General features: G+C 46.9%; 1 protein-coding gene across 5 annotated transcripts in view; it reads right to left on the reverse strand.

The window, feature by feature from the left end:
* Window positions 1-27,620, reverse strand: part of LOC137483168 (serine protease inhibitor Kazal-type 5-like) — a 40,657-nt gene extending 13,037 nt beyond the window's left edge. For 2 of the 5 annotated variants that reach the window (XR_011004382.1, XM_068206054.1), the window contains exons 1-3: window positions 27,427-27,605; window positions 592-719; window positions 17-83 (exon numbers count right to left, since the gene is read on the reverse strand). Coding sequence is in view for 4 of the 5 variants with exons in the window: in XM_068206054.1 (XP_068062155.1) it covers window positions 17-83; window positions 592-611 (87 nt within the window). In the remaining variant the exon portion in view is untranslated. Of the gene's footprint in view, window positions 1-16; window positions 84-591; window positions 720-27,397 lie in introns of all 5 variants that reach the window. The other 3 variants (XM_068206055.1, XM_068206053.1, XM_068206052.1) reach the window with 3 other exon arrangements.
* Window positions 27,621-27,952: the final 332 nt, after the last annotated feature.

Here is a 27,952-nt window from a genome sequence, read left to right on the forward strand (position 1 = left end):
CCATGCTTCACCTCACCTTTCCCAAGGAGTTCACATTCCTGTCCGCCTCTCCACCACTCCCTTGGTTTTTTGAGTCTCTTTCCCTGCAAGAAAGGGAGGTGTGAGTGACGGGGCAGCGTGCAGTGCTTGGACACAAAGCCAAAATAGGGGGTGATTAAAGGCCAGTCTGGCTGACCCCACCTCCCCATTGCACAAGGCAGCAGCACAGACCAGCAGCAGGGCTCAACTCCCTGACACACGTCCAGGGTGTTCAACATCTCTGCTCTGGGGGCATTGTGCCACCCTTTGTCCCTGCCTAATATCCAGCTCTCCCCATCCAAAGAAACACCGTCTATGGAAACAAGAAATTAATCTAAATTTTCACTCTGCATTTGTTCCTCACGCTCTGTGGTGAGTCCCCGCCATGTGACGAGCTGGGGAGAGCTACTGGGTTCACAGGCTGGCTGAAGAGTTACAAACTGGTCTGGCTGGCCAGGGACAACAACCTCATAGCATGGAGCCTCCAGAGAGTTGGCTCCCTGCTATGGGAGGAGAGGACATGCTGTGGGTGGGCAGGGCTGCCATTGGAGCCAGCAGGCAGCTGATACTCACAGCAGCCTTTGGCACATCATGCACTTGTTGAGGTCTCCTTTTTTATTTGGGTTGCTGAAGGGCTCCTTGGTGGTGGGACAGGAAAACTTCCCGCTGCGCAGGAGTGACCAAATTTTCCTGCATTCGTTCTGAAAAGCACAGGGGAGGGCGATCAGTGGAGGCTCCCAGCAAGATCCTGACAACTGTTTGTTCACGCCGAATCTTTTTTGGGTGTGCTGCAGGCTCTCAGCAGCACCAGTTTGCTCACACAAACCACGCTCCTCCTGCCCATCCCTGGCCACACACCACACGTGGCACAGGCTGCACCCAGAGCCCTGCCCGTGCCTACCAAGGCAGAAAAGACAACGAGAAAGTTCAAAACCCATTGCAAGAACCACTAACAACAGGGAAAACAATATATATTTAAGGAACACATTTAATTTACATACAGCTGCAAATTGCCGCCCGCTACAGCAGAGGACTGCATGTTATAAAGTTAGCCAAGAGCAGAAAACACAGCCCTGGAAGTGCCAGAGGGATGCAAGAGGAATGAACGGGCCAGAGTGACTGAAGAGTGATTCACATGCAAGACAAGCACAGAAAAGCACAACCCTCTCAGGAAGCAGAGCAGCAATATTGTGCAATGTTGCAGCAGCCCATTGCATCTTCTGCTGGGGAACTGAGATGCAGACCAGGGAGAAGCAACGAACCGTTTAGTTATTTTTGGCTACTGTGTTTCCCGAAAGGATCTTTACCAAGGAGACAAGCTCACTTGATTAAAACATGAATGGAACTGGCTTCTAAGTCATTGAATCAAATTATTTTCTGAGACTCAAAGGACTTGCCTTAATTCTTTTAATTATGAAACTCAGGAATTATCAGAAGCGGGGGTTTCTGCTGGATCAGAAGCTACATTCTGAGATATCATTAAAAATATAATTCATGCAATTTCTAACATCACTTCATGAGACTTCCAGCCCAGAGCTGCTTGGATATGCTCTCAGCATCATGCACCAAACACACACTGTCAGCTGCAGCCATTGCCATATTACCTAAGTGTTGTCCCTAAATATGGAGAGATTCACTGCTTTTTCCACCACTGAAAAAGCTTTATAATATCTAAGTATAGTGCATCTAAATGGACTTTGCTCAGAGCATGCATTAAAGCAGTGTAAGTTGGCAAAACAAAGGGAGAAGCAGAACAGAAAAGGTTGGACTCGCCTTAATCGAAGCTTGACTGGCAACATCTGCGACAGAAAAACCAACAATGAAACCATACAAAAATCTTTGAAGGGAAATTTTAAAGCAAAAGCATTTAATTAAAATACTTGATGCAGTTTCCTAATCCGCCCAAATACCTCTTGATAAAAGCTAATCCAATGCATTATTTCACACTGATAGAAATTCTCTAATGCCCAGTCCTTTCTGGAACATTGCACTTTTTGTCATTCAAATGCAAAATCACATCCATTTTTTTGAGTGTCTTTGTGCCCTTCTTTACTGTGTTACTTTTCTCAGGCTTAAAATCCAAGTTCCAAGGATGGTTCAGTAACAGTTTCTCCATTATTCTATACCCTTGCCTTGGTAGTTGCATCAAACACAAATATTTTTGGCATTCTTCGCCATTCCTTAAAACTGGGATACCAGAGCTAGGCCACTGTTGTTTGTCCAAAATGACAAATTCCTTTTCAAGGCCCATTCCATTTGCAGTACTTCACACAAATTATCAAATTAATAATGAGTCAGCAGGTGAGTAGCTGATACCTATTTCTTTTTACTAAGCCACTTCAAGCTGGTATAAAGTTTCATCCTCCTTTGCATCATCAGTGGCATTGCAAGAAACTGTCAAGAAATCTTCCATTAGTGCTTTTTCAATAGAAACTAGCAGGAAACTGAAAGAGCATTGCTTCAAACCTAACTCCTGCTGAAGTCTATCTATTGTAGCCAAATTACTGCAGCCATGTGAAAATGCCTTCCTTAGCAAGTGTTGACAAGACATTACCATTTTTCTGAATTTACAAAAAATTGTATTACTTTTTTTTTTTTTTTTTCAAAGTTGGGCTTTTTATGGAAGAACTCAGTCTGGTTGGAAATCGGTATTCTTCCACTTAGATAAATAGGGGTTTGGCTTTTTTGTTTTCTTCTTAAACTGTTAATTCTATTAAAAATAGATGCTTTCATCTACCAATAAAACTCCACTATTTCCACATGAAAGAGTAGTTAACAAGACTTGTTCTATCAAACCAACACATGTAGTACAGCAAAAAAAAAAAAAAAAAAAAAAAAACCAAAAACCAAAAAAACAAAAAGGTGGGCTTCTGCTATACCACCACGCTTTTTAAAAAACAAGGGCTCTCTAATCCTCTCTCTCTGTCTTTATGGGCACGTCCTCTGCTAGTCCCAGATTCCAGCACAGAGAACATCACAAGTTACTGACCTGAGAAGAAGCAGAAAAATGCCAGAGCAAGGACCACCGAGGCACCTTCTATTTTCATGGTGAGGGTGGTGGCAGCTGTTTGCCTACGTTGACTCTACTAGAGCATTGCTCAATGAAACCCAAAGAAAGGGCTCAGGGCTCATCACATATATATAGATGACCAGGTTCTCCGCCTTCCTTATGACATAACCTTCCCAAGAACCATCATTAGCTGCAAAAACCAGTTTGTTGACACTACTCTAAATTCTAATAACCCCATTAACACAATTAATTTCCATAAGGATGGGACATATTTGAGTCACTCCCTGCATTTTGACAAGGTAAGAAATTTATAAATAGATCACTTCAGATCCCCCACACAGCCAGAGGGGTTCTTGCCATCCTCAGGGTGGGTCATAAGACAGCGGGACTCCAGCCACCACACCACAAACACCCTCTCATATCTCAACAAAACAGCTGAAAGGGGTTTATTTTAATAACTTGGCTGCAGAAGAGACAACAGGAAGGCCAGGTCACTCAAACCTCTGGAAGTCAGTCTGCTTTTATTAAAGCACCTCAGTGTGAACCTGAAGAGTAAACATTCAGGAAACACTGAAAAGCATCAAGTTTGAGGCTTTGTTAAAATTCTTTGGGTTTGATGCTACAGTGCTCATAGCAGCTGTGTTAATAATAAAACCATACTGGCAAATTCTCATCCTTTCCCAGTTTCTCCCTGTTGTCTTCAGGAAAAATAAATATGCAGTGTTATTAGCGAAAACCTTTCTTCAGCCCAGGTGGGACCTGGCAGACCATTATAGATGCTGCTCTTTGAGGTGCGTTGTTATTGATGCTAAAGGGTCCAGCAAAGCAGCCCTGCTCTGGGCTTTCCAAAGAAGAGATAAGATGAAAGTAATCATCCTGTAGAGGGTTTCTCAGGAGTCCTGAGAGAGGAAAATAAAGATGACATCAAAGTTTTGGAATGTGATTTACGTGGGAAGAAGCTGTGTGCCTTGTCTCCAGTGAAAAGAGAAGAATTTGGAGAGAAAAGTCATTTGCAAGGTTTGAAAGGGGTGGATAAATGAGTCAGTCAAGCAAACCAGAGCAATGAGGGGCTCGAGCAGAGGCTGTGGCTGTGCAGAGAGGCAGATCAGCACCATCTGAGGAAGAAAACATACTTCTGCATGACATGTGTGCCTGGCCAGACAGGCCAGCAGAGCTCAGTATAAATCCTTGTAATAAACTGCTGCCACACATTTCTCAGATCAGAACAGTTGCTCGTGTTCACAACTGGAGCCAAAGCCAAGGCAGCACAGCCCTGATTTGGAGTGTGGTCACCCCTAACATTTCTTTTCAACTCAAACTGAAATGGTGTGCAGGTTCACAGTGGAGAGTTTGCAGTACAGTAGCAAACTGCCCAAGGCCATGCAGATGGCTCATGGCAGATCTGAAGAGCTGTGTATTGTCCTGAATCATGAGATAATTCCTGTATGCGTATTTGGGCGTGGAATTGGAGGGAAGGCCAACAGGAAGAGAGGAAAACTAAGCTGACAGAGCATGTGTCAGTAAATCCTTGGGAGAATTGGAAGAGAAAAAGCAAAAAATAAAATTAAGTGTATGGTAGTTTACAAGTGGTTAGAGCTTGGAAATCTCTCTGAAGGACAAAAAAACAAAAGATGCTATTTGTTACTGAAGTGTCTGCCCATGAGTCAGCCATGAGGTGGGAGGGTTTGGGAACGGGAAGCGCATTTTTATAAAGGGTTTTGTTCTTACAATTTTCTCTTCCTCCAAAAGTTCTATTCTGACAGAGAAATGAAACAATTCCCTGATTTAAGACAGCTGGCTGACTGCCCTATTCCTGAAGGAAGCAGAGTGGGTGCCAGATCAGGTCAGACTGGCCAGGTGAGAGCAGCTCCCAGCCTGGCATTGCAGGGTGACAAGGAAAAGGAGAGGGAGAGACAGGTCCTGACCCCACACTGGCCTTGTGACCACCCTACTCTCCCATATTCCTACCATGCAGCCCCCTGTCCACCAATTACACTCACTCCAACATGTGGGAGAAGCTCAGAACGGCCCAAACACACCTTGATACCAAAACCAGATCCACGTTCAGTAACAAAACTCAACAGGGAAAAAAATAAAAGGGATTCCCAGCCTAATTACTACTGCACAACAACAACCTCCTAAAAAAACCCCAGCAATGGAATGAAATGGGAAGGGATGGAGAGGACCCAGCAAAGCCTCACGGCTTGCAGGACTATTTGTGTTTCACAAACCTGAGCAAAATGAGGGATGACAGCAGGAGTGTATTAAGCATAAACCTTGCCAGACTCCCTTGATTGCTTGTATTGATCGATTTACACCGTATTGATCCATCTACACCTTGAAGTCTCAATCCTGCACTGAAATCCAGACAGCCCATTAATTTCCAAAGGTATTTATATCCCATAGGATTGGATCTGGAAGAGAGATGATCCAATGCTTTATTAATATATTTTTAGCACAGCACCTAGCTAATCTTAATTTACAAATATATGCCAAACATCCAGAGAGCAAAATGCCACTGAGAAAAGCAGATCAGGGCAAGAAGAGATATTGCAAAGGTATCTTTTGTTCATGTCTCAGTTAAGAAATTTAGAAAAGTAAACAGCATATAATGATGCTGTGCCTGGTAGGACAGCTCTCACTGGGTCTATTTTTCACCACATTCTGCTATGAAAACAGGAATTGGGATAAAAATAATCATGAAGGAGTAACTAGGAAAATGCAGGAGAAAATAGAAGCATAACATGAAATGTAGGGAACCCCATGGCAGCTGAAAACCCAAAAACAATATCCTACAGCCAGCAAGCTGGGCCAGCACTGTGGCAGGCAGGACACAGCCACGGTGGGCATTCACCTCTTCCCTCTCCAGGGCCCCAAGGAGAATGGGAAGGGAGTCCAATAACCAGCCAAATTATTTATGCCCTAATTAGTGATGAATATCACACTCCTTTTCCTACAGCCATTCTGATGGGCTTTTCTGATGTTCCCATATTTCATTCCCTCACAACCTGTGCCTGCACAGAAATATATCCACAGTCAGAAAAATAATTGAGATGCCTTGTCCACTCAGGAAGTTTTCTTCCCATTAGTGACATGGCACTGTTTTGCAGGCAGTATCACCCCCTTCCTAATGGGTTTAGCATCACTTTGGGATATTTTTACCAGGGAAAAGCTTCCTGGCAGCATAATTGTTTGGGATAGTGATGCTGGGGGTGCTGTTTGGTGCGGGGCTTTTTAGGGTGTTTTGGTTTGGGATTTCTCTTTAAGGCAGTGGAGGGAGGGCTTGCTTGGGGATTTTTTTGGTTAGGTTTGTGGGTTTTGTTAAACCATCTGTGCTTTGGTAGCTCTTCACTGTTTGAATGCCAGCCTCCAGCCCAAGCAGCTCTGAAGTTGCCCTAAATGCTTGAGGACATGAGCTGTGCTGTCCTATTCTCACCCCAGAGCAGGGCAGTGTTTTGGGTCAGGCCTCCAAAGCCACCACACAGTGGGACAAAAAGCCCTGATGAGGATCTGCAGCCCTTCACCCATTTTTTTCCCTGGCCGCAGTGCCAGTCTCTTTCACAGCACCATTTGTCCTCATAAAACTACAGACATGACTATATTCTCACCATAGATGTACTTTTCTGTCCCGATTGATGCAATTTTTACCTCCCATCATCTCTCTTCTTCTGTGGAACCCCATCAGCACCACTGCTCAACACTTAATTTCTATAAAATATTGAAACTACTTTCCTTTCCAGCTGACCACTTTGTCCCTCTCCAGCCCAGAGATGCTCAGGGAGAAAAAGGAAGAGACAGAGTTGTTTGGCATATTTAACAAGGGAAGCACAGAGTAAATGTTGTTTTGCTTCACAGCCAAAGCTGAATCCAGAGCTCTCAACTTCAGCAGTTTCATGAGTTCATAGAACCACAGAATGGTTTGGGTTGGAAGGGACCTTAAAGATCATCTCATTCCAAACCCCTGCCATGGGCTGGGACACCTTCCACTATCCCAGGTTGCTCCAAGCCCCTTCCAACCTGGCCTTAAACACTTCCAGGGATCCAGGGGCAGCCACAGCTTCTCTGGGCACCCTGTGCCAGAGCCTCACCACCCTTACAGAGAAGACTTTCTTCCTAATACCCAACCCAAACCTACTCTCTTATAATTCCAGAGTGAGGCATTCCAAAAACAGGGACTTGAGAGACACAGGGTGGTTCCCTGCCCAAGACACTCTATGCACCCACCCTGGGCCAGACTCTGCTGTAAGAGGAGCTACACGTCTCACCCATCTCAGCAGAGCTTAGGAGGTTCCTCACCACACATGCCTTGCAAGAACAAGATTTATGATGCTGGACAAAGCTTTGCCTGCCCTTCCAAGACCAAAGTCCAGGTGCTGATCAGCCAAGAAGCCAGTGAACCCAACTGATGGAAGAGAGTTTGAGTTTCTGGACTGCAACAGCCCAGAGCTCCCATTTGTACCCTCTGCTGCTGCAGCCCCGATCTCAAACAAGTCTTGGTCATCCTGCAATCCCACTGTCACTGCAGGTACCCAAGGCTACCACAGTCCCTTCCCTTCAGCCAGGAAAGTTTCCTGAGCCTAAAGTAGGGATCCAACAGTGTGACACAGTAAATGTTTTTCCCCAGAGGCTGCTGAGCTCCCAGCGTGGTGTTGGGTGTGCAGCACAGCTGCTGGCTGGTCACAATTCCTGGCTGCATCCCTGAAAATGCTGCAGGTTAACTCCCTTCATCCTGAAGCAGTACTCCTGCTCTGGCAGCTCACCAAGGAGATGGAATTGCTCGAGGCCAGGATAGGAATGATGGGAATTTCCTGATTTCATCCACTTCTGAGAGTCAGGTGCACAGTGAATGTTATGCATCCACAAAGCCTCAGTAAAATGCATTCCAGAAACACATCCAGAGCACAGCAAGTTCTTACTGAAGAATAAAAAACACTCAAAAAAAAAAAAAAATCTGTGTCGAGTGAACTTACTCTACCAAAAGGAGACAAAACGGATAAGCTTAATTTGGAATGATTGCTTTGCAAATCTCTGTGCACTGAGAGCATTTAAGAATTTTCCCTAAATCCAGCATCTGCTGCAACCTCCTCTGGACCCAATGTCTCATGAGTCACACCCTTCCCTGTCACCAGGTTTCCTTTCCCACCCAAATCCACCTTTTTAACTCTGATCTGAAAGTCACAAAAAGCATCTGGGGTTACGGACAGACCCCTTGGACATCCTCCAGCACAGAAAGCTCCTGGGTGGCCTTGTCACACCTGCAATGCCATGGCAGCAATTTCCAGCCCCCTGTGCTGGAACCAGAGCATGAGCCTCATCTTTGCAACCCTTCCCAGGCCATGAGCCACCATGACATGTGGCTGAGTGGCCTGGACAGGCCTTTGCCGCTGCTGATTTGGCTTGACAGTGCCAGGGAGGAGGGGGAAATGAATCAGGAAGTGAGCAACAGTGAGAGGTGTAGGTCCAAAAGGCAGGGATGAGGCCAACTTCGGAAGAACACAATAATAGCATGTAACACATGCCATCTTCAAAGGACTAATGAATCCCTACAGGGTTCCCCTATTATTATTTGCATTTCACAGATGGATACATTAAGATGTAGAATGCTGCATTATCCTCTGGGTCACACCTAATTCAGTCTATTCATCCCTGGTCCTATACTGGAGCTCATCCCTGCTGTGCCAGAGATCCTCCCACCAGGTAAAACAACCCTGCTATCTCCCAGGCAGGCCTGCTTCAGGAACCACTGCCGTGTCTGGGGTCTGATTTGCACAGCACACCAGACTGACTGGTCCTATTGATCTCTCCTGACCTTGAAAACTGATTAACTTATCAGCTCTCCTTCCCTCCAATCAGGCTAAGGAGTACAAGCAGCTCTGGCTTAAAGCTGGATTGAATTTTTTTTTAATGTACTTTTCTTCTAGATGTGAAATATAAGACAGAGGAACCCAGAGGAGAGATGCATCTCAGTGTTCAACACACAATCCAGCCTCATTCCACTCCTCAGTCTCAGTCTGGCTGTGGAAAGGACCCACCTTCCAGCCAGGAGCTTCCCTGCAGCTCAAGAGTTTTTGTTCACAGAAGAATAAAGCTGCCCTGGGAAACTCTGCTCACTGGGAGAGCAGAGCTGCTCCCCAAGCTGCAGCTGATGCCATGTGGGGCTGGGGATGCTGGAACTGGTCTCTGCATTCAGAGGGAGATCCAGCATTGAGGCAACAGGCTCTCCCTGCCGACTCTGAGGAAGCAGCTGCCATTCCTGCTGTCAACACTCTCCTGGGCGGGTTTTGCTCATTGAAAATTGCGAGGCTGGAGATGGCAGGAGCTGGGGTTTGATCTACAAGGCCTCAGCAAGTAACATCTGCACACTGAAAAGACTTCCCATGGCAAAGCACCACGACATCCCCTGGAGCTGCCCAGCACTTGGAGCCTCCGAAGGCCACCAAGAGCTGTGCTGTGATAGTCCTTCCCAGAGCCAGCTGATTTCACCTCCCTTACAGTATTTGTAGCTTAGATAAGGCTAATCAAAATCTCATCATTCAGGGTGTAAACTGATCGCCTGCAGGGGTTAGAAAGGAGTTTTACTCCGTGTGTAGCGTTGCACAATTGCCAGGATTCACTGTGGGTATTCTCCTGCCTCTGCTGAGCACCAGGCGGGACCACGGCAAAAAGCAAAGCACAGCACACCGGCTGAAAAGCCAGAGCCATCATGCAAAAGAGCACAGCCTTATTGTTTGGGAACAAAGCAGAAATTTTTCTGACTCTGGATTCAACTCACACATGGAAAGGAAAGACAATGACTGTCACTAGGCTACTGAAACAGCAGAATTTCAACAGAGGAAGAAAAATCTGTCCTGAGATCATTTTCCTGTGGACAGTGAGGGGACTGCCTGGAGAGCACTGAGGATTGCACTTGTGTAACTCTGCCCATCCTGTGCAGCCACCAGACCCTCCAAGAGCTGTCCCAGCGAGGGGTACCAACCTCCTGCCCCCCTCAGTGAGGCCTGAGCCCTTCCGTGCCCCCCAACAACCCTCACTGCCACCCACCCCCACCCGAACAACAAGCCACAAGAACACAGTGTTTTCCCCCTCTGTAAAATTATTATTTATGTTTCATCGGCGGCAAAGGCTCCATAGCGCCGGAATTGGCCGAGGGGTGTGGTGGCCTAAGTGCCAGCACCCATGGCTGCAGTGACAGCAGGAGGCCAAAAACGCCCCGTGTGGGTGGTGGTTGCTCTCAGATGGAAGTATCACCACGCCCCACTCTCCTAATTGCGCCGTGAAACTCTGATCTGTGCCCAGTCCCACAGCCAGCCCCGTGGCAGGTGCCCTGAGCCACCCATGGGACCCCCCCAAAGCTCCAGCTACTCCTCCAGAAGAGCCCACAGCAAGATGAGACCCCAAATTCCCTTGCCCTGTAGAAGTTAACTGAGAATAAGGCATTTCAGGACTTGCACGTGACAGAAAATCACAGTGTCATTACTTGAGGCCTTGGATTGTGACTGGAGCTGCCAGCCAAAAGGGAGAGTTTCCAAAGAAAACTATCAACTTTTCTCACAGAAAAAAAAAAAAAAAAAAAAAAAGGCAACTGCAACTGAAAGTTGAATATGTTTGCATGAGAAGTATGGATTTTTCCATACATTAGTTTTTCCAGTACCTAAAGGGGGGCTACAGGAAAGCTGGAGAGAGACTTTTTACAGGGGCATGCAGTGATAGGACAAAGGAGGAATGGCTTTACACTGAAAGAGGGTAGGGTTGGGTTAGATATTAGGAAGAAACTTCACTGTAAGAGTGGCAAGACACTGGCACAGGTTGCCCAGAGCAGCTATGGCTGCCCCATCCCTGGAAGTGCCTGAGGCCAGGGTGGACAGGGCTTGGAGCCACCTGGGATAGTGGAAAGTGTCCCTGCCCATGGCAGGGGTGTGGAACTGGATTCTATTCAAGGTCCTTTCCAATCCAAACCATTCTACGATGATCTGATTTTATATCCCCCAAATTTAAGGAGAGCACATAGAATTAATAAATATTTGCATTTGGTTCAAACACACTATTTTTAATTTGAAAGCTGCAGAATCTGTTTAAGGCACCCAAAAGTATCATTTTTCAGTCACTGTACAACCTTTCTCCAGTGTGCTGGTGATGCAGCAGTACCTGGCAAAGAGGACAGTTGTTCCTTTACACAAGATGTAAAAAGCTTTAAACACTTTTTTTTTGTGGCTGAGAGGCATTTTTCCAAACAGCATCAGTACATTCAATAGCATCATTCTGGCTGCTGAAGGAACAGTTCAGCCTTATCAAAGATAATGGCACAGCCCTTGATGCTGCAGAGAGAAATCACCAGACACGCATCAGTATTTTGGGGAGTCATCTGAGGTCTAATGCACTTAAAGCATTTCCATTCAGCCCTCACTCACACACACCAAAACCCAAGTTTCATGCAAACATGAACACGGAATCTGCTCCCCTGTGCTGCAGTCAAACACCCCAGAGGACGTGTCTGCAGGCACCCAGCTCCTGCAGGTTTGTACTCATTTTCAGCTGGTACACTCACTACTGAGCTAATAATCTCTGTGCTCACGCGGGAGTGTTTGCCAGGCCCTTTCTGGCAGCAGCACAAGGACACCATGACAGATTCCAGCCAGGACAGCTTCCCCTGCACACAAACATGACACCCGTGACACAGAGCTCTTGTCCCTGCAGCAGGAATGCGCTCACCCTGGGAAGTCCCGAGGTTTACCTTGGTACATTTAACTGCCTGTGGCTTTTTGCTTGCATTTTAAAACTATTTCCCACAGCACAGTAGCCTGAGCACCCATATCCAACCCAATAAACACCCCATTTCCCATTGCAGCTGAATCACCAGGATAATGGTGGGCATCAGCTAACAAATGGTTGATGACCAGTGGGAATCAACATATCCACCAGCACTGACTGATTTGGAAATTGGCTACCAGGAGTGACACACGGCAGGCAACAGCATCCTAGATCTGAATCAAGGAAAGACCTGAATCAGTGCTATTTCAGTTTTTTTAAGGAACGTCTAGATCATGGTCCAGCTCTTTTCATCACCAGGTAGTGCCTGGCAGGCTGGTCAAGCCAATAACATTTCAAATAGGCAGCAGGGGTGCTTAGCTCCTTTTGATGTTCACTTTGTTGTAAAGCATCTAATGTTTCAGCTGAACATATTCCAGGTGATTGTCCATAATGCTACAAGAACCACAAAATAGTCTTTCCGGTGAACCATTGCAATCTGCCAGTTTGTGGTCCTTTCCAGGGATGGGATTGCATTTAGCCTTTGTTTCCCAACTGAAAATAAAGCCATAATGCAACATTTCAGCTGCAGGAACAGAGCCTTCTGAATAGGATTGAGGAAATTTGCATAAAGCTTGTATTTGCAGCTTTTTAGGGAGCTGAGGATGCCACACACCAGTTTGCTGCACATGAGCACATCTGTACAAGCAGGAGCACACTCCACAAACAGCGTGAATAAAATTTAAAAAAAAATTTTAAAAATGAGGGACCTCCCCTTTGCAGCACTGATCTAGTGACAGACAGCCCTGGGGATGAGGAGCCAAGACCAAGCTGGCTCCTCAGGAATTCCCCCTTCATTTCCTCCAGTCCTTGCTTGTAGCAAGGTAGGTCTCCTGTATTTGCAGAGCCCTTTTCTTTTCTAAACCTGTTGCACGTTCACTTAATCCCTGCTGCTGCCTGTCCTACCTTCACTGCAGAGGTTCATCCTTGGCTGAGTTATTGCCTGTCCAGGTCTGTCCTCCTGTCACTGGCTCAGGATTAGACACAGCCAGCAACACTCGAGGCCCAAATGCTACTTTTGTCTTGTATCCATCATGGGCATGTTTGGTCCATGTGCTGTTGGCTGGAGTGCTGACTTTGGGGGACACACTCAGCTTTGCCAAGCACAGCTGGAGATGCCATGGAGCCTGGTTCCAGAGATGTAGGACAGAAACACTCGTGATTCACTCTGGCATTAGCACTGCACTGCCTCCACGGAGCACACAAGTGGAAAGGACCTCCTGGGTCATCAAGTTCATCTCCTTGTCATCACCAGTAACCACATCACTAGATCAATTAGAGCTGTTTGATTGGCCTATCACAGCTAATGGGCTCCTCCATCTGGCAGAGGAATAACAGGATCCAGAGGTGATGCCAGGCTGGAAACAAGGGGTGACCACGTAACGGTGCCTGGGTCTGCCCAGGGCATCCCTTGTCACCCACAGATTTTCAGTCTGCCTTCAGTCCAGCCTGAATGTTGTGCCAAGACCATTTTATCCAGTGGCTTTCTGCTCCAAAACTGAGTCTGGAAATCTCTGGACAGCAGTTCCATGGTTTGTGAGGAGCAACAAAGAAAAGCAGTTTCCATCAGCTGTGTAATACAGTTACTGAAGTTTGGTTGGATTTTGGTTTGGTTATCTTTTAAGGAATTGCAGCTTCCCTGAACACTACCAAAGAAATCAACAAGCTGAAAGAGGAGGTTAAAAAAAAAAAAAATCACTGCTCTGAGCAAAACAAGAACTAATTCTAAAGAATCCTCTGGCTGCAGCTTTAGAACCCACCCTAAGTGCTATGCCTATCACCAGGTTTACAAAAGCAATGAGTTAAATGGAATTTATTACTTGTTTTCAAGGTATTGCATCAAATAATGAATCAAAAATTACCATATGCATGTGCCCTTTTCCCACATGCTTTTGAAGATGCCCTCTTGCAGATTAGACTGACATCTAAGATAATTAGCATATCTTCAGGCTGGAGATTTAATGAATAGCAAACAAATAAAAAGTCTCTTATACTTACTAAAAAGCCTGGGCAACCTCTCTTCTAATATTTTCTCCTAAGCAAACATGTATACACTGTACCATGGTTATAGTGGTGCTAAGATTCACTTTCTGGTCATTATCAGTTCCAGAAAAAAAAAATTACTAGAAAAAACCCAAAGACTTGAGAGGAATTAAATTATTTTTCAGGCAAAATAAGATGCTTTGCTTCATTCTTGAGCTTTTCTATATTCCACATTTCACATAAACCCAAAATACCTCACTTAAATGATGCAAATCACTGCAACAGCAACTGCAAATCACTGCAACATCCCAGACACACATAAAAATAAACACTTTCATTCCATGGGGCTATGTTTCAGCTATGTGTGGGATGCTTAGACTATGTGATTTAGTGGAATTACCCAGAAATGACAGCACATTCTACACAAGGGATCAAGAATTTGTGTAAAGAATGTAATGGAGAGGATTTTGAATCCCTAAGTAACAGGACATGAATTCACCTTCCACTGAGCAATAGGACAAACAGTCAAGTCCTGCTCAGGGATGGAAGACAACCCTGCAGCTTCTCACTGGAGATTTGTGGGACCCCTCAAAATGCAACAGCCTTGAAAAGGTGCAAAAATCATACCAAAATAAACAAGTCAAAGTATTTACACATGATTATGGCACTGTGCAAGGGAATAATTTACTCAGTCTTTCCCCATTTAGTGGGCATCCAAAGGCCTTTTCCAAACATCCTACTCAGTGCAATGGGAACACACAACTGAGGACCAAAACATCAGTTGTGTGCTGAATGCTGATGAGTTGATCTCTCATCTCTCACTTCTCTGAGCTGGGGAACGACTCTTGGTGAGGTCTATATAGGTCACTACCAAAGCAGGATGGAGAGAACAATCTTGAAGGCAAGATTCAGCTTAAGGCCAGGACCAACTCAATAAAATGCTCAGAAATGCTTCCCCAAGTGCCATATAATGAAATCCAGGGTCACCCCAAGGTGCAGAGTGTAGTACTCTGAGGACAAGCTTAAACAAGTGGGAGCCTGTACAGCAAAGATACAAATATTAAATCCAAATGAAAACAGATTGAGGCTACTGGAACAGAAATAAGGTATTTTAAACTAAATATTGTGGGAAAGCCAACCGTTTGACAAGACATGTGGCTTGGGAAAATGCAGTCTCCAGTGGAGAAGTCATGAAAATTTAGTAACCTTGAAGAAAAGGATAGGAGAGAAGCCAAAAACAGTCAGGGGGAAACAGCAGGCTGCAGGCCCAGCTGACAGCCCTGTCAGAGCTGCAGAGAGGGAACAGCACAGGACTCCAGGTGTGCATTTCTATCCAGGCAAGTCTAAAAGGCCAGGGGAGTGAACAGCAGTGCCCTGGTTTCAGATGGGGCTATTAACATAACCAGCACCTTGGAAACCTGGTGGGGGGGAAGATAAGCAGCAGAACATGGTAATGAGTGGGTACAAATCAAACAGGAATGAGAGTGGGCTGTGCAGGTGGAGGAGCTGAGCATCAAAGGAGCTGGGCATTAAGGAGAGCTCATCAAAGAGCTCAACCAAGAAAACTGTATCAACAAATAGTTGACACTGTTAGGATTGCAGTCCCATGCCCAGACATTACAGTGTTAGAGTTATCCCATCCTCCACCCACCCAGAACAGGCCGACAACAGCAAAACCTTAAGGGAGATGAGTGAGGCTGTGCTGGATCTAGGCAGAGACAAACACAAACAGGAGATGTCCCTCTCCCTGTTCAGATGGGATCACTGACAGGAGGGAACATGTTTACATTGAAAATGGAAAGTTACTGCTCCCTCCAGCAGTAATTTATGACCTCTGACACAAGAGCCTCTTCAGCACATCCTGAGCAGCACCCAGGAACCAGCGGATTTGATTTCAAGTGCATGGCCAAGGGCTCTTTGCACCTTAAAACTGACACATCTTAAGGGCAGCCTTGAAAACGTGCTACTGTGAGTTAGCTTGAAGAGGTTAGTGCCTAAACACACAGGCACTTGTTAAAAGAAAATTAAAAAGGAAAAGCCCTTAAGGAAAAACACACCCAGGAGGTGGGAAGACCATTTGAAGAAGTCATTAGCGTAAACGTGTATTGCTTAAGGGGAAAAAAATTCAGAATAAATGCTGGTGTGCTTAAAGTGAGACAATTAACAGTGAAATGAGACTAAGGAGAAGCACTGTCCAAATAGCAAAAATGTAAAATCCAAGACTAAAATCTAAAGTTGCAACTGTGCCAAAATACTCCAGTGACTGAGAAGAATTATCCAAGCCACAGCAGTAATAACAAAACACATTGAAGAGTCCTTGATCACAGGGCTAAGGGAGCCTCCAAGGAAGATAACAGCAGAGTAGAAAAGCTAAATTAACTTATTCACAATAAGCTGATAAATCCTGATAACACAGAGCCACAGTCAGGGATTAAATCCCCCTCTCAGCAGCACTGAAGGTGCCCAAATGTGCAATCACCCAGCTCAGGCTCCATAGAGTACTTTGGGGGAAAGGGAGGAAAGCTCATCTAAACAGAGTAATAAAGCACACAGAGAGAAGTGACAGACTGGGGAAGACTTATCACAGGTTTCTGGGAGACAAGTCCTGCCCCATCAGCCCGAGTCCTCTGAAGTGTGGGTAAGTGGGCACTGCTTGACACCATGAACTTCTCTTTCTAATGAACCAGTTATAAGAAAGTAAGGTGCCATCAAGTAAAGGAAGAGTTTCTTTGAGTTTAAAATGGAAGCAGTAATAAGAGGTCAGCTCTCCCAGTGGAGGTGAGACCCAACAGGCATCTCTGCAGCTCAGCTTTTTGTAAATGACTATGAAAAGGCAATTAGCAAAGGGACAAATTGAATGATTCAAGAGAGTTCAAAGCTTTGAGTCTACTGAGAGAAAACCACAAGTTACTCAGGACATAGTGGCTGGACAAGAAAGTGGCAGACAAATTTCAGGGTTGAAAAACGGAGAGAGGAGAAAAGCTTGCTGCGCTCTACCTGCACATTACAGCTCCACAGTAACCATCACTGTCAGGGGTGCATTAAGAAGTTCTGTGGCTAAGGTCACAAATAAATGTCACATCATTGCCAGAGGAGCAATCAGAAAGGTTTAGCACCTGATAGGAACTGTTAGGGAATATGTAAAGGATAAAACAAATTATTTCTGTCATGCTGCCTTATGATTGCTGGGTCTGCCCAGCTGCACAGTTGTGGCACTGTGGCCTTCCTCATCATCACCATAACAGGGATTTAGAGAGGTAAAAGGGCACAGGGAACACTTCTCCTGGCCACAGAGAGGAGTAGAAATGGGAAAGGCTTTTGTCTAAACTCCCACAGTGGAAAGCAGGCTGTAGAGGGAATATGCTCATGACAGTCCACAAAATCAGGAGGAATCCACAGAAAATAAAGAGTAGCTGCTGTTCAGGATTACTCACAACACTAGAATTAATGGATACTAAATAAGTTATCATATAGTAGGTTTAAACAAACAAAGGGAAGTTTTTTTCCCCTCCCCATAAAATGTAATTTTATTGTGGAACTCATTGCCCCAGGATGCTGTGGGTGCCAAACACCTCAAGAGAGTCAAAAGTCAATTAAACAAATTCATGGACAGGTCCATCAGTGGCTATTAAACATGATGATGGAGATGCAGCCTCTGGCTGACAGGTCTCTGAACCACATGAAACTTTATCACAGGAAGACTGACTTTGTACTTGCCCTGTTTGTTCCCCTCAACATCCACAGCCAACCATTGACCCAGGTACTGGGTTATTCCAAGTTATTCCGATCTGGGGCCAACTCCCAGAGTTGAAGTGAGCATTTGCACATGCCAGCTCTGGTCTAGAGTTCTAGACTTCCTCTTTGTTCCTGTCCTGAAGTGACATTAATCTTTTGAACACAGGGTGGATTGCCAACATCTTAGGCTAAAATTTTGGGCTTTAAACCTCAGGAGATTCCAAGGACATGAAATCCAAAATCACACCCAGATGTCAGTCCTTTGTTTGGATGTCGTGATTTATACTATGAGTGATACTTCCTCTTCTGTCTCCCTAACAATGACAAAACAAAGAGCTATAAACAAAACCTGACTCCAGATGTTCTTTTGCCCTCATTAGCGACCAGCTTGGCTAATACTATTTCATCAGCCCCTTGTTTCAGGGTGGCAAGCCAACATCAGCAACTCGAGGACACTTTGATGGGCTCCCCCAACTTGGGATGCGACAAATTCCCAGGACACTCCTGCCCAACACTCACTACAATAACAAGCACGGGGCTGAATTACTGCCCTCGACAACGTTTGGTACGTGGAAAAACTTGTGCTTGCTAATTACCATGATTGCTCCATAAAAATCCCCCTCAGGCAGCCGCGTGCAATCCCGGTGAGCCCCAGCCCTGCCCCCCGGCAGCAGCCCAGGTGGAGAGAGCCTTTCCTCTTTGAAGAGCCTCCCCAGCACCCGAGGTGCTCGCCAAATCTATTCCTAGACATATCAGTTCTGTTTATTTACCACACTGACTCTTATGCCGGTGCAAAGGGTGAGAATCAGGCTGGACACATAAGTAGGCTACAAAACAAAGACTCTTCCTCTTCCTTTGAAGCCTACTATCCATTATTTTTGATAAGAGGTGCAGCAGATTTATTTCTCTGGTTTGAGCACTCCTAAGCCTCTTTACTAAGCCTGGCAGCGGGAACCTCAAAGAGATGCCAAACTCCATAATCTTTTTATGTGTGGTAGAAATAATCCCTTTTCCTGGTGCCTGGGAGAGATGAACCCTGACATCCACAGGAGCTGCTGATGGACCAGCACTTGGGAGCCAAAGCAGAGCCAGCAATGGTCTCTTCTCCCCACAGAGCCTCTTCTCTCTGTAGCCAACCAACAACCAGATACTTTGCTTTTTTTCTGAGCTCCAGCCTCACCTTTGCACCAAGATTGTTAAGAAATACTCAGATCTGACCCCAAAGCCCATCACATCCTCCTGAGCCAGTTCTCCTAACAAAGGATCCTTTACTCCTCCTCCTCCTGCAGTTTCACTCCTACCTTTAGGTGCTTTGTGAGTTGAAGAAGCTCAGAGAAGCTCCTGTAACAGGGCAACTCAGCTCCCAAAGCCACCCCTGCTCCCAGATTAACACAGGCCAAGCTAACAAGGTCCTTTGGCTCACAGGCTGCCTTGGGCTGAGGAACTACATGAGTCACCAAATCCCAATGCCAGATCCCCAGTACCAGGGTAATTGCAGACATTTTGAACTAGATTACCCTGCAAGGGCAGAGGGAAGCTAATCATAAATGGAATAAATCAAGGGGAAACACTTGGCACTTCACTTTTGTCAGGGAGGGGCTGATCAACTTTTACTCCGGAGGAATAGGGAGTGAGAGAGGGAAGACTCACTTTCACTTGGCTCCCCGGATGTCCAAGGAGTTTCACATCCCAGCACAGAGAACATCTGCTATATGTCTTTACATCTCACAATGATAGATTCCTCCTTTAAAAATAAATCAGAGCTGCCTGGGATAGATGCCAGCACATTTCCCCCAGTTTTCCCACATCCTACATTTTAAAGGCAGCTGATGAGCTCCATCCTTGCTGATCCCTCATCCTCCCTTTAATAACTCCCCATGTTCCCATTAAAACCAGTGCATTGCCCTCCTCACCTTTAAATTCCCCCCAAACTGTAGTTCCCTACTTTGGCTCCTCTTACTCAGTTTTGTATCATATGTTGTTATTGCTCCAAGAGCACCAGCACTCTGAAGTTCTTTTCTTTTTGTAACTTTTCTCCTCAGGCAGCACCACTGAACCCTTTGTGTAAAGGAAAACCCACCTCTACTAGGCTAATCCATCTCCAAAATTACTACCTCATCAATCATTTGTGATAATGCTTTAGAAGTTAAAAATCAATAGTTCAGGCACAGCTGGAACCAACACTCCCCATATATTGATCCTGACCTTCGGGTTGATATTTTTCCCCAAAATTTATATAAGGGACCCAAGCTTGCAAACAAGGTGCTCAAGTACATCATGTTGAGCAACACAGAGGCTATCAAATCTGGGATCTCATTACACCCTGTGCCTCCCACTCCAGGTTGTGTTCCCTTGTTACATCTTGTTTCAAATTAGACTGAGAGCTCCTCACGCCAGCGGCTGTGGCTCCCGTGGCACCACTGCACCAAACAGGATTAATAAGCTAAGAATAAAGGCAGCTCTCAAAAGCACAAAAAACAAAGGGATGTGGGAAAGTCTTGCCCCTGCCCTGGATAAAGAACTCTCAAGATACTTGAATAACTTCAGGACATCCATGAACTTGGCTTCTCTATCATGAGTTTCATTTTTCACTTTTAACCCCAGCACTCCACAAATTAAGTGAAACTAAATGAAAAGATGCTTTGCATGGTCTAAGATTTTTTTTTAATGTTCCATCAGCATAACTCAAAGGTTTAAGTAGTCCATTCAAACTGGGTCATTTGTGTTGTAGACAACACGGCACACTCAGCAAGCAAGGGAGAAATATTTTAGTGGCAAGAAAACAAGCAGCTTGTCCTTTACCAGCAGGCTGCTCTGTCCTAGCCCAGGATCTCACATCACATGGTTTTATCACCGTCTTCCTTCTGGTTTAGGAATTGCCTTGGGAATTAAGCCACCCTTGCCACAATAACATCTGGCTGGGGAGGTGCTGCTGGCTCAGCTTCCCACCAAACTGCACCCAGAGCCCCTGGTGCTGCCCTCCCATCAGGGCACACAAAGATGTTGCATTTGGCTATCTGGCCATCAATTCCCAGAGGCTTTACACCAACTGAACCAATTTTCCCATATCCTGAAGAGGCTGACCTGGAGCAGTGTCTGGTTTTTATCAGCTGGGATACAGAAAAAGGAGAGATTTTCCAGTGGCCACCAAACAAGCCAGTGGTTAATGTAAGGTTTTCTTTTCTCTGCCTGGAGCTGAAATTGGGATTCAGCTCACTGTCCCCATCATCTTTTCACACTCATCTGCCGAGCTCCATGATAACAGCTCAAGGTTTGGGAGAGCTCACAACACACTGCCATTTCACCCAGCTGCAGCTGAGAGTTTCATCCCTCTTCATTCATCATGGTTTCTATAACAGGAAGCTTTCAGTGTGATAGGAATTCCCAGGCCAAAAAGTATAATTCTAATAGTTCAGCTTTACAACAGCAGATCAGGTGTCACTGCTTCCCTGGAGGCCTTAAATCCTTTCTCCCTCTGCCCACCCTCCCTAAGAGCATCCTCTCTGAGGGTTCACTTCTCCCAGGACTAGCACATCATCACTGGATTTTGCTTCCACGGGAACTTCCTACACCAAAAATAATGCCCAACTAGAGTTCTGATGATTTTCTCCAAGTAGGCATAGTGGGCTTGCCTTAATGGCATCTCCTTGGACAGCACTGTTGTCCCTGGCACCATGGACCTCCAGAGAAGGTGGGTCTGGGCGCTACAGAGGGAACTCAGTGCCCACACAAGTGAGCACACTTACAGTAGAAAACAGCATTAGAAAGTAGAGTTGTCATTCCATGGGAAATCCTCATTTTCAAACAAGATTAGTTGTGCCTTTAATCATCCTTCATCCAACCAATGCTCAGGACAAGAGGCCTTGCAGGCAAAATTCTACCTCCCTGTCTAACCCTTTGCTTGCAGCTGTTGTTACAAAAACACACAAATAAGACCATCACATTTGCATGCCATTTAACTCAGCGTGACAGTTTTCCTGCTGGAGTGAAAGCTTCTTCAGGCTGGGTGGTGTAGGGCTGCCCAGAAACAAAACCCTTTTCTACAGAAAAGGACGAAGAAATTCGTTGCCTCCTGCCTTGTCCCAGAGCTTTGGAGTGAAGGCACTTATGGCAACAGCAAACAAGTGCTCAGCAGCACTTCAGTGATGTGGTTTAAGCAGAAAAAAAAAACCCTTTCTTCAGCATGGAGCTAAGCAGGCCCCAGGCAGTAATGGGTACATGATGAATAATAAACCCAGCTGAAGCAAGATGCGTGAGTCAACCCAGATGAAGAGTTCCTCTTGGTTCCTCCCTCCCCCCTGCCTTTGGCTGTTCCTTGGAAAATCCATATGCGTTATAAGGGTGTCCACAAAACAAACATTTGGCTTCTTTCTTCAAAAAACCTCGGAGAGCCCAAAACTGGCTGTGTGGGCTGAGTACTCAGCGGGGTACAGTAACCAAAGCAAAGAGAATCCTCCTCAGGGGCTGTTAGAGCATTTGGGATGGGGGAAATGGAGCTGAAATCTTTGTAGAAAAGCTATTTACATCTGTTTGACCCTTGTAAAACAGGTCCCCAGGCTCTTCCTCACTCAAAGGCATTTGGATGACAAGGCTGCAGCAGCAGTTTGATCCTTCCCAGGGGAAAGGAATGGGGCAGAGCCACCACGGGTAACCACCAAGCACACACATGCCACAGGCAGAGCGGTCCCACCTGCTCTGCCAGGCAGGAAGGGACAACAGGAGGCTCCCTGGAAGGACCAGGTGCTGCCTGCAGTGCTGCCTCTTGGCTCACAGTCCCAGGAGGAGCCAATGAAAGTGAAAGATACCAGCACCCTCCTCCAGACTCCACCTTGCCCCCCAGCCTTCCCCGGCAGGCAGCGCCTCCCTGGGAGGCTGTTCCTCCCCTCCCACTCAAATCCCTTGATCTGTTTGCCAAAGCCCGGGTGCTCCGGGAGGGTCTGGCTGCCCACAGGTCATGCAGGGCTGCAGCTCAGCTCTGGGTGCCACAGGGTCAGGTGGCTCTGGGTCTGCTCTCCCTTTGCTTTGTTCCAAATCCCAAATGGAGATTTACAAGTTCACCCACCCCAGCAGCACGTGCTGGCCCTAAACCTTGGGAAAGCCAATCCCGTGAGGTACAGAGAAAGGGAATCCCTCGTGCCAAGACTCTTTGCTGAAACTGATGTGGATGCACACAAGTGACCAACCCATACCAGGCACGGCTCCTGCTGCTGGTCTGGAGCCAGGCTCACCCACAGCTCACTGCTCACTCTGCCTCCACAACCTTCCTCACCCCAAGGCCAGCACCACCTCCACTTGTCCCTGAATCATGAGTGGCACCAAGGCAGGAGCAGTGTGGAGGTGGTCTGCTTGCTAGGGACCATGGAGAGCAGAGAAACGGGATGACAGAGGGCTGACTTGCACAGTTCTACACCCAGCAGCCTCCCAGCAACTTTGTGCCACAGAAGGTAGACCACAGGATCCATGAGAGGTGGCAGGTGAATGCTGACCTACCTGCACAGTATCTGCCCTTCCAGAAAGAAAGTTTCAAGTCTGGTGTCATTCAGGACAGCACTGGGTGTGACAGCCAGCTCTGCTGCTGGCTTCTGTCACTGCTTATACTGCAGGACAAAGCCTTGCTCTGTCCACTGCCCCCGGAAAAGAGAAAGTGGGTTTTGACTCCTTCCACTGTGGATGCCTTGCAGTACATGGACAATGTAGAGGGCTTGTCTTGAGGGCTGACACACAAATGCTAGGAGCACTCTGCCCCAAACCCAGAGCACTGGCCACCCCATGGAAGCTCCCTCTTCCCTGGGCTATCCCATCGCACCTGGGAATCCTCACCCGGCACCACGAGCAGCCAAGCGAGCATGGCCTCCTCCTCCAGCCTGTTGAGCAACCTCCAGTGGGTGGGCACACACCCAGGCTAAACACAGCTCCAGCACGGCCGCCCCCACCCGCCATGGCTTGGACCCAGGTCACCAAACACATTCTTGCTGTGGGTGCGCTGGTTCCCATGCTCCTCCCCGGGAGAAGCCCGTCTTGCTCAACCCCACTCAACTCTGGTTTCCCCAGTGCTGAACCCGGAACCAGATTTCACTCATCACCAAACGTGCCAGCCCTTCTTGCCACACAGCTCTGTCCCAGGGCCAGGCAGGATGCGCTGCTGCCAGCGAGATCTGCTCCATACCCCACGTCCTGTGAGTAGGGCTGCAGGCTGGCCCAGGACTAATGGGGAGGGAAAAGCCTTTGTTGGATTGTCCCTAATCCCTGTTTTTGACCAGATCAGCCTGTGAGATGCTTGACACCTGAATGACAGGGATTTTAAGGCTTCCAATGCCTCTTCAGCACAGCCTTTACCTCCTTATGACACATCGGAGCTTTTGCAATCCAGGTTAGCACCAATCTGCCCTATTTCAACTTCAAAGCACTTCACAAACAATAACCAATTAATCCTCTCACTGCCCTCCAAAGGAGGTGAGCATCTTTATTTTTATCCATTTCCCCATCAATGAGAAGGAGAGAGTTAAGTGCCTCTCCCAAGGCTGTTGGCACTTGACTCCCAGCCCCAGGCTGGGGCCATCAGAGGAATGGACAGGTGCACCTCAGGCACAGGAAGTGCTGCAGGAATCACAGCGCCTAAATCAAGCAATTTTGGTTTTCTCCATACCCCATATGATTGAGCTTTTGGAGCATTTTCTGTTTATCATGAGTCAATGACCTGGAAGAAAAATTATCTGAGACGAGGAAGACAGAAGAGGCCACTGACACAGCAACCAGGACCAGCTGGAGAGCCAGGGGCACAGACACAGTAAGTGTTTTTAATAAGCCAGGACAAGTCCTACATCTTGCAGTAAAAGACAGAGCTCAGCATGGACGGTTCCAGAGTAAGGGGACAAGCTTTGATGTGACCACAGGAAGACAGCCAAAATGCAGCATGAGCTACTGGCAGCGCTTACCTTCCACTAAAAACTGGGCTAGAACATCCCAGCTCATTCTGCACTTTAAATGGCCCTCATTTCCTCCAGCTCAGGCAAAGCTCGGTTTAAGGAACCCTACAAGCCTCTGAGGCGTTGGTGCAGACAGGGAGCTGGAAGGGGAGCTGGCCTTCAACTGGGAAACTGCAGGAAGTCAGCAGGTGTCACACCGGCATGGTGGCAGCTGGCTCAGGATGGGACATGTGTCACTGGGAGTGATGCCCCCCCCAGCCATCCTCTACATCAGTCAGGACTCGCTCAAACACTGCCAGCAAAGAGCACAGCACCCACATTGACCAGGTCCATTGTGTACCCCTGAGGAGCAACCAGAAAAAAAAAAAAAAAAAAAAAAAAAAAAAGTGTTTTATCACCTGAAATGCCTATTTATTTGTTGAAGGCATGAGCCCATGAGCACTGCTCCCTCCCCCAGCACCCAGGAGTGGGGGAGGAACACCCTGATCCCAACAGCCCTGAGACAGGAGGCTGTGCAGAGGGAGAATGGGGTGCACACATGCACAGGAGTTGAACACCAGAGCCCACCTTCAGTGGTGGCTGCATTTATTAAACCTTTTCAGGAATGTCACTGCTGGCTGGGGAGAAGGGACCTGAGCTGCAGGAGTGCTCCTGCTCTTCCTGTGACACCGTGGGACGGGCCAGGCAGAGCTGGGGTGCTGCTCCAAGCTCCCTTTCACTGCAGCAATTTCTGTCCCCAGGGCTCCTCAGAGCATGTGAGAGAAAGTCTCTCTGCTTTTGCAACACCACTGACCCAGGGTGGGACTCCTGCCCCGGTGGCAGGGAAAACCCACAATTGCAGGGCTTACAGGGAAGCACTGGTTCATTTTTCTCATCATTTCCAATGGCTGGGGCTCAGCACTAACTGCTGACAATTACTCATTACCACTCACCCCGAGGTTCCACAGTGCTCTCTAAACCCTGTGAAGATGCAGGAATCCCAAAGCCTTTTGGATGGAGAGGGGCAACCTTTAAACAAAGCTCTGCAATGCCAGATCAATACTGGAAAGGGCTGAAATCAGTCCAGCGTCTCGCTTAAGTGGCAGGCGAATTTCAGGCAGATGAAATGCAATTCTCTAACTGCAGTTATTAGAGGCAGCGGGGGTAGAAGCCTTGCTGGATCTGGAATAGAAGTACCATCCTGAGGGAAGGCTTTTCTTAGCATCAAGAACCACTAAATGTACTGTTTTAAACAGGTATTCAGAACATGCCTTGAATTAATTGCTAAGCACAGACCTCAAGTCACAGTAGCACCTTAAAAAGGGAGATTTGCCCACCTCCGCAGAGGGTGTCACATCTGCACCTCCAACACGGGCCCCAGGGAGGGGAGACAGAGCTGTGGCCGCTCCCTAGGAGCGCCCCAAGGAGCAGGGACAGCGTGGGGCTGGCTCACAGCACACAGTGCCACCTGCTGTCACCCGGTCCCGTCCCATCCCTCCCACCGGGGTCCCCAAGCAGCCTCCCAGCTCGTCAGCTATAGCCCCCATGCAAGCCAGACCCCAAAAAGCAACTGGTTTTCTACACAGTATTCTTGTCTGCTCATCAGGCCCTTCCCTGTGTGGGACAGACACTGAGCTGCTGGAGGAGCCACTGTTTGTCCATGACCTGCAACATATCCTGGGATTTGACACCACATGCCAATATTGTTCGCCAAGGAAAGAAGGAAAAGGCAAACACCAGCTCTGAAATATGAGAAGAAACAATTTCTGAGTGTGCTTTGTCTTCCTCCTCAAATGAAAACACTGGTTTTGTGTATCTTTCTTGAGCATTGACATCACCTCTTCCACTCCTGGACTTCTCACCACCTTTTTGTGGCATGAAGAGGAGCCCAAGCTGCTTAGAAACACCCTGGAATTAAGCAGGTAGACCACCCCACCCTATTCAACCACCATGATTAGATGTTCATTTGGAGACTCCAATTGCATGACATGCCCACAAACCCAAAATACCTTAAATAAGAGTTATGGTGTTTGCCTTGAGCCCACAAGGATGCAACACCCTCACAAAACTCCTACAAACACCTCCAGGCAACCTTTGCAGCTTGGCTCAGACCAGAATCAAAATATGAAGGAAAGCCACCAAGCTCAGCAGGATTTTGTGCCCTCGGGGACTCAGAAGACCTTTAACATTCAGCACAACGATCTTCTTAGCAGATAGGTGGATTCTCTAGCATATTCTCAAACTTATAAGCATTTACCTTGCTCTTCTTTTTGCTAGAAGCCGTTGGAAGATGGAATCCCCCTCCACAAGAACTCTACTTGCCAAGCCCCTCTCAAGCCCAAATTTGCTTTTCCATTAACTGGCCATCAAGATCTTGACCAACAGTGCATTGGCCTTTTTCATATTTGAGAAGTGAAAGGCCCAAGGATTCACTAGGACAGATACTTAGACCAGTTTACAAAATTAAGTTCAAGTTAGAGAGAAAATCCACACAAATAAGAGGGGCTGGAACTCACTGCCTAAAACATCCCCTCTCAAAAGCCTTTCCTTAAGCAGAACACAACAAATCCAAGTAAGAATGAAGTGTTTTTCAGGGGCCCACTCTGGCCCTCCTTCTGGGGGAGTTATTGGCAAGACCAGAAACCCCTGCAAGGGCCAGCACAGCAGGGCTGCCCAAAAAGCTGGCGCACAACAAACTCCTCTCCACCCAGGAGCAGATGCAGAGGCAGCTTTGACATGAAAGCTTGTGCCTCTGAGCCATCTGAGAAAGGTCCACCCTGACAGGAACCATCTAGAAAAAAAATCAGCTTTGTTGACACCCCTCCCAAATACTTGTTTTGAAACAAAATAAGTCACACACCAGATTTTAAATAAAGCTCTACAAAAGCAGGGCAATCCCTGAGAGTATGCTTAGTCCCCTACTACCCCATCTCATTATTACCTGAAAACCAACTTAATTTAAGAACTCACATTCAGCCTGCAAATACCTCAAAACCAGTTATGCCAAGATCCACTTCTTCCTGGTGCACTTCCCAGAGCAATCCCACTGCTGGCCCTCCAGACCACCCCCTAAAAGTGGAGGGGGCACATATTTATGATACCAGGAGCAGTCACATGCCTTAGGTCAGCTGAGCCTGTTTCCCAGTCTCCTTGTTTTCAATTTCCCTCCTTTAGTCAGAGTGGTGAAGTGGCACAGGAGAACCAAATTCAATTAACAGGATTAATAACAATTAAGCTCCTATTGGAGTCAGGGTTGTGCTCTTTAGTCCTGGGAAGAAACTAGATGTCACTGCAACAAGATAAGCAGCAGGTGATGCCAGAAGCTTTTTATTTCCAAGGAGAAAAATTGGTTGTCTTCCTGAAAGTCCTCTCCTCCTCTGATCAGAATTTTGCCCAGATGGAGCCAATTCCTTTCCAGCCTGCTCCTGCTCAGCCCCGCTCTCTGCACCTGGAAGAGCTCAGCTTCCCCTGAACACCAGTTGTAGGGTCTGAGCAA

The sequence above is a fragment of the Anomalospiza imberbis genome, chromosome 15 (assembly GCF_031753505.1).
Source record: "Anomalospiza imberbis isolate Cuckoo-Finch-1a 21T00152 chromosome 15, ASM3175350v1, whole genome shotgun sequence".
NCBI lineage: Eukaryota > Metazoa > Chordata > Aves > Passeriformes > Viduidae > Anomalospiza > Anomalospiza imberbis.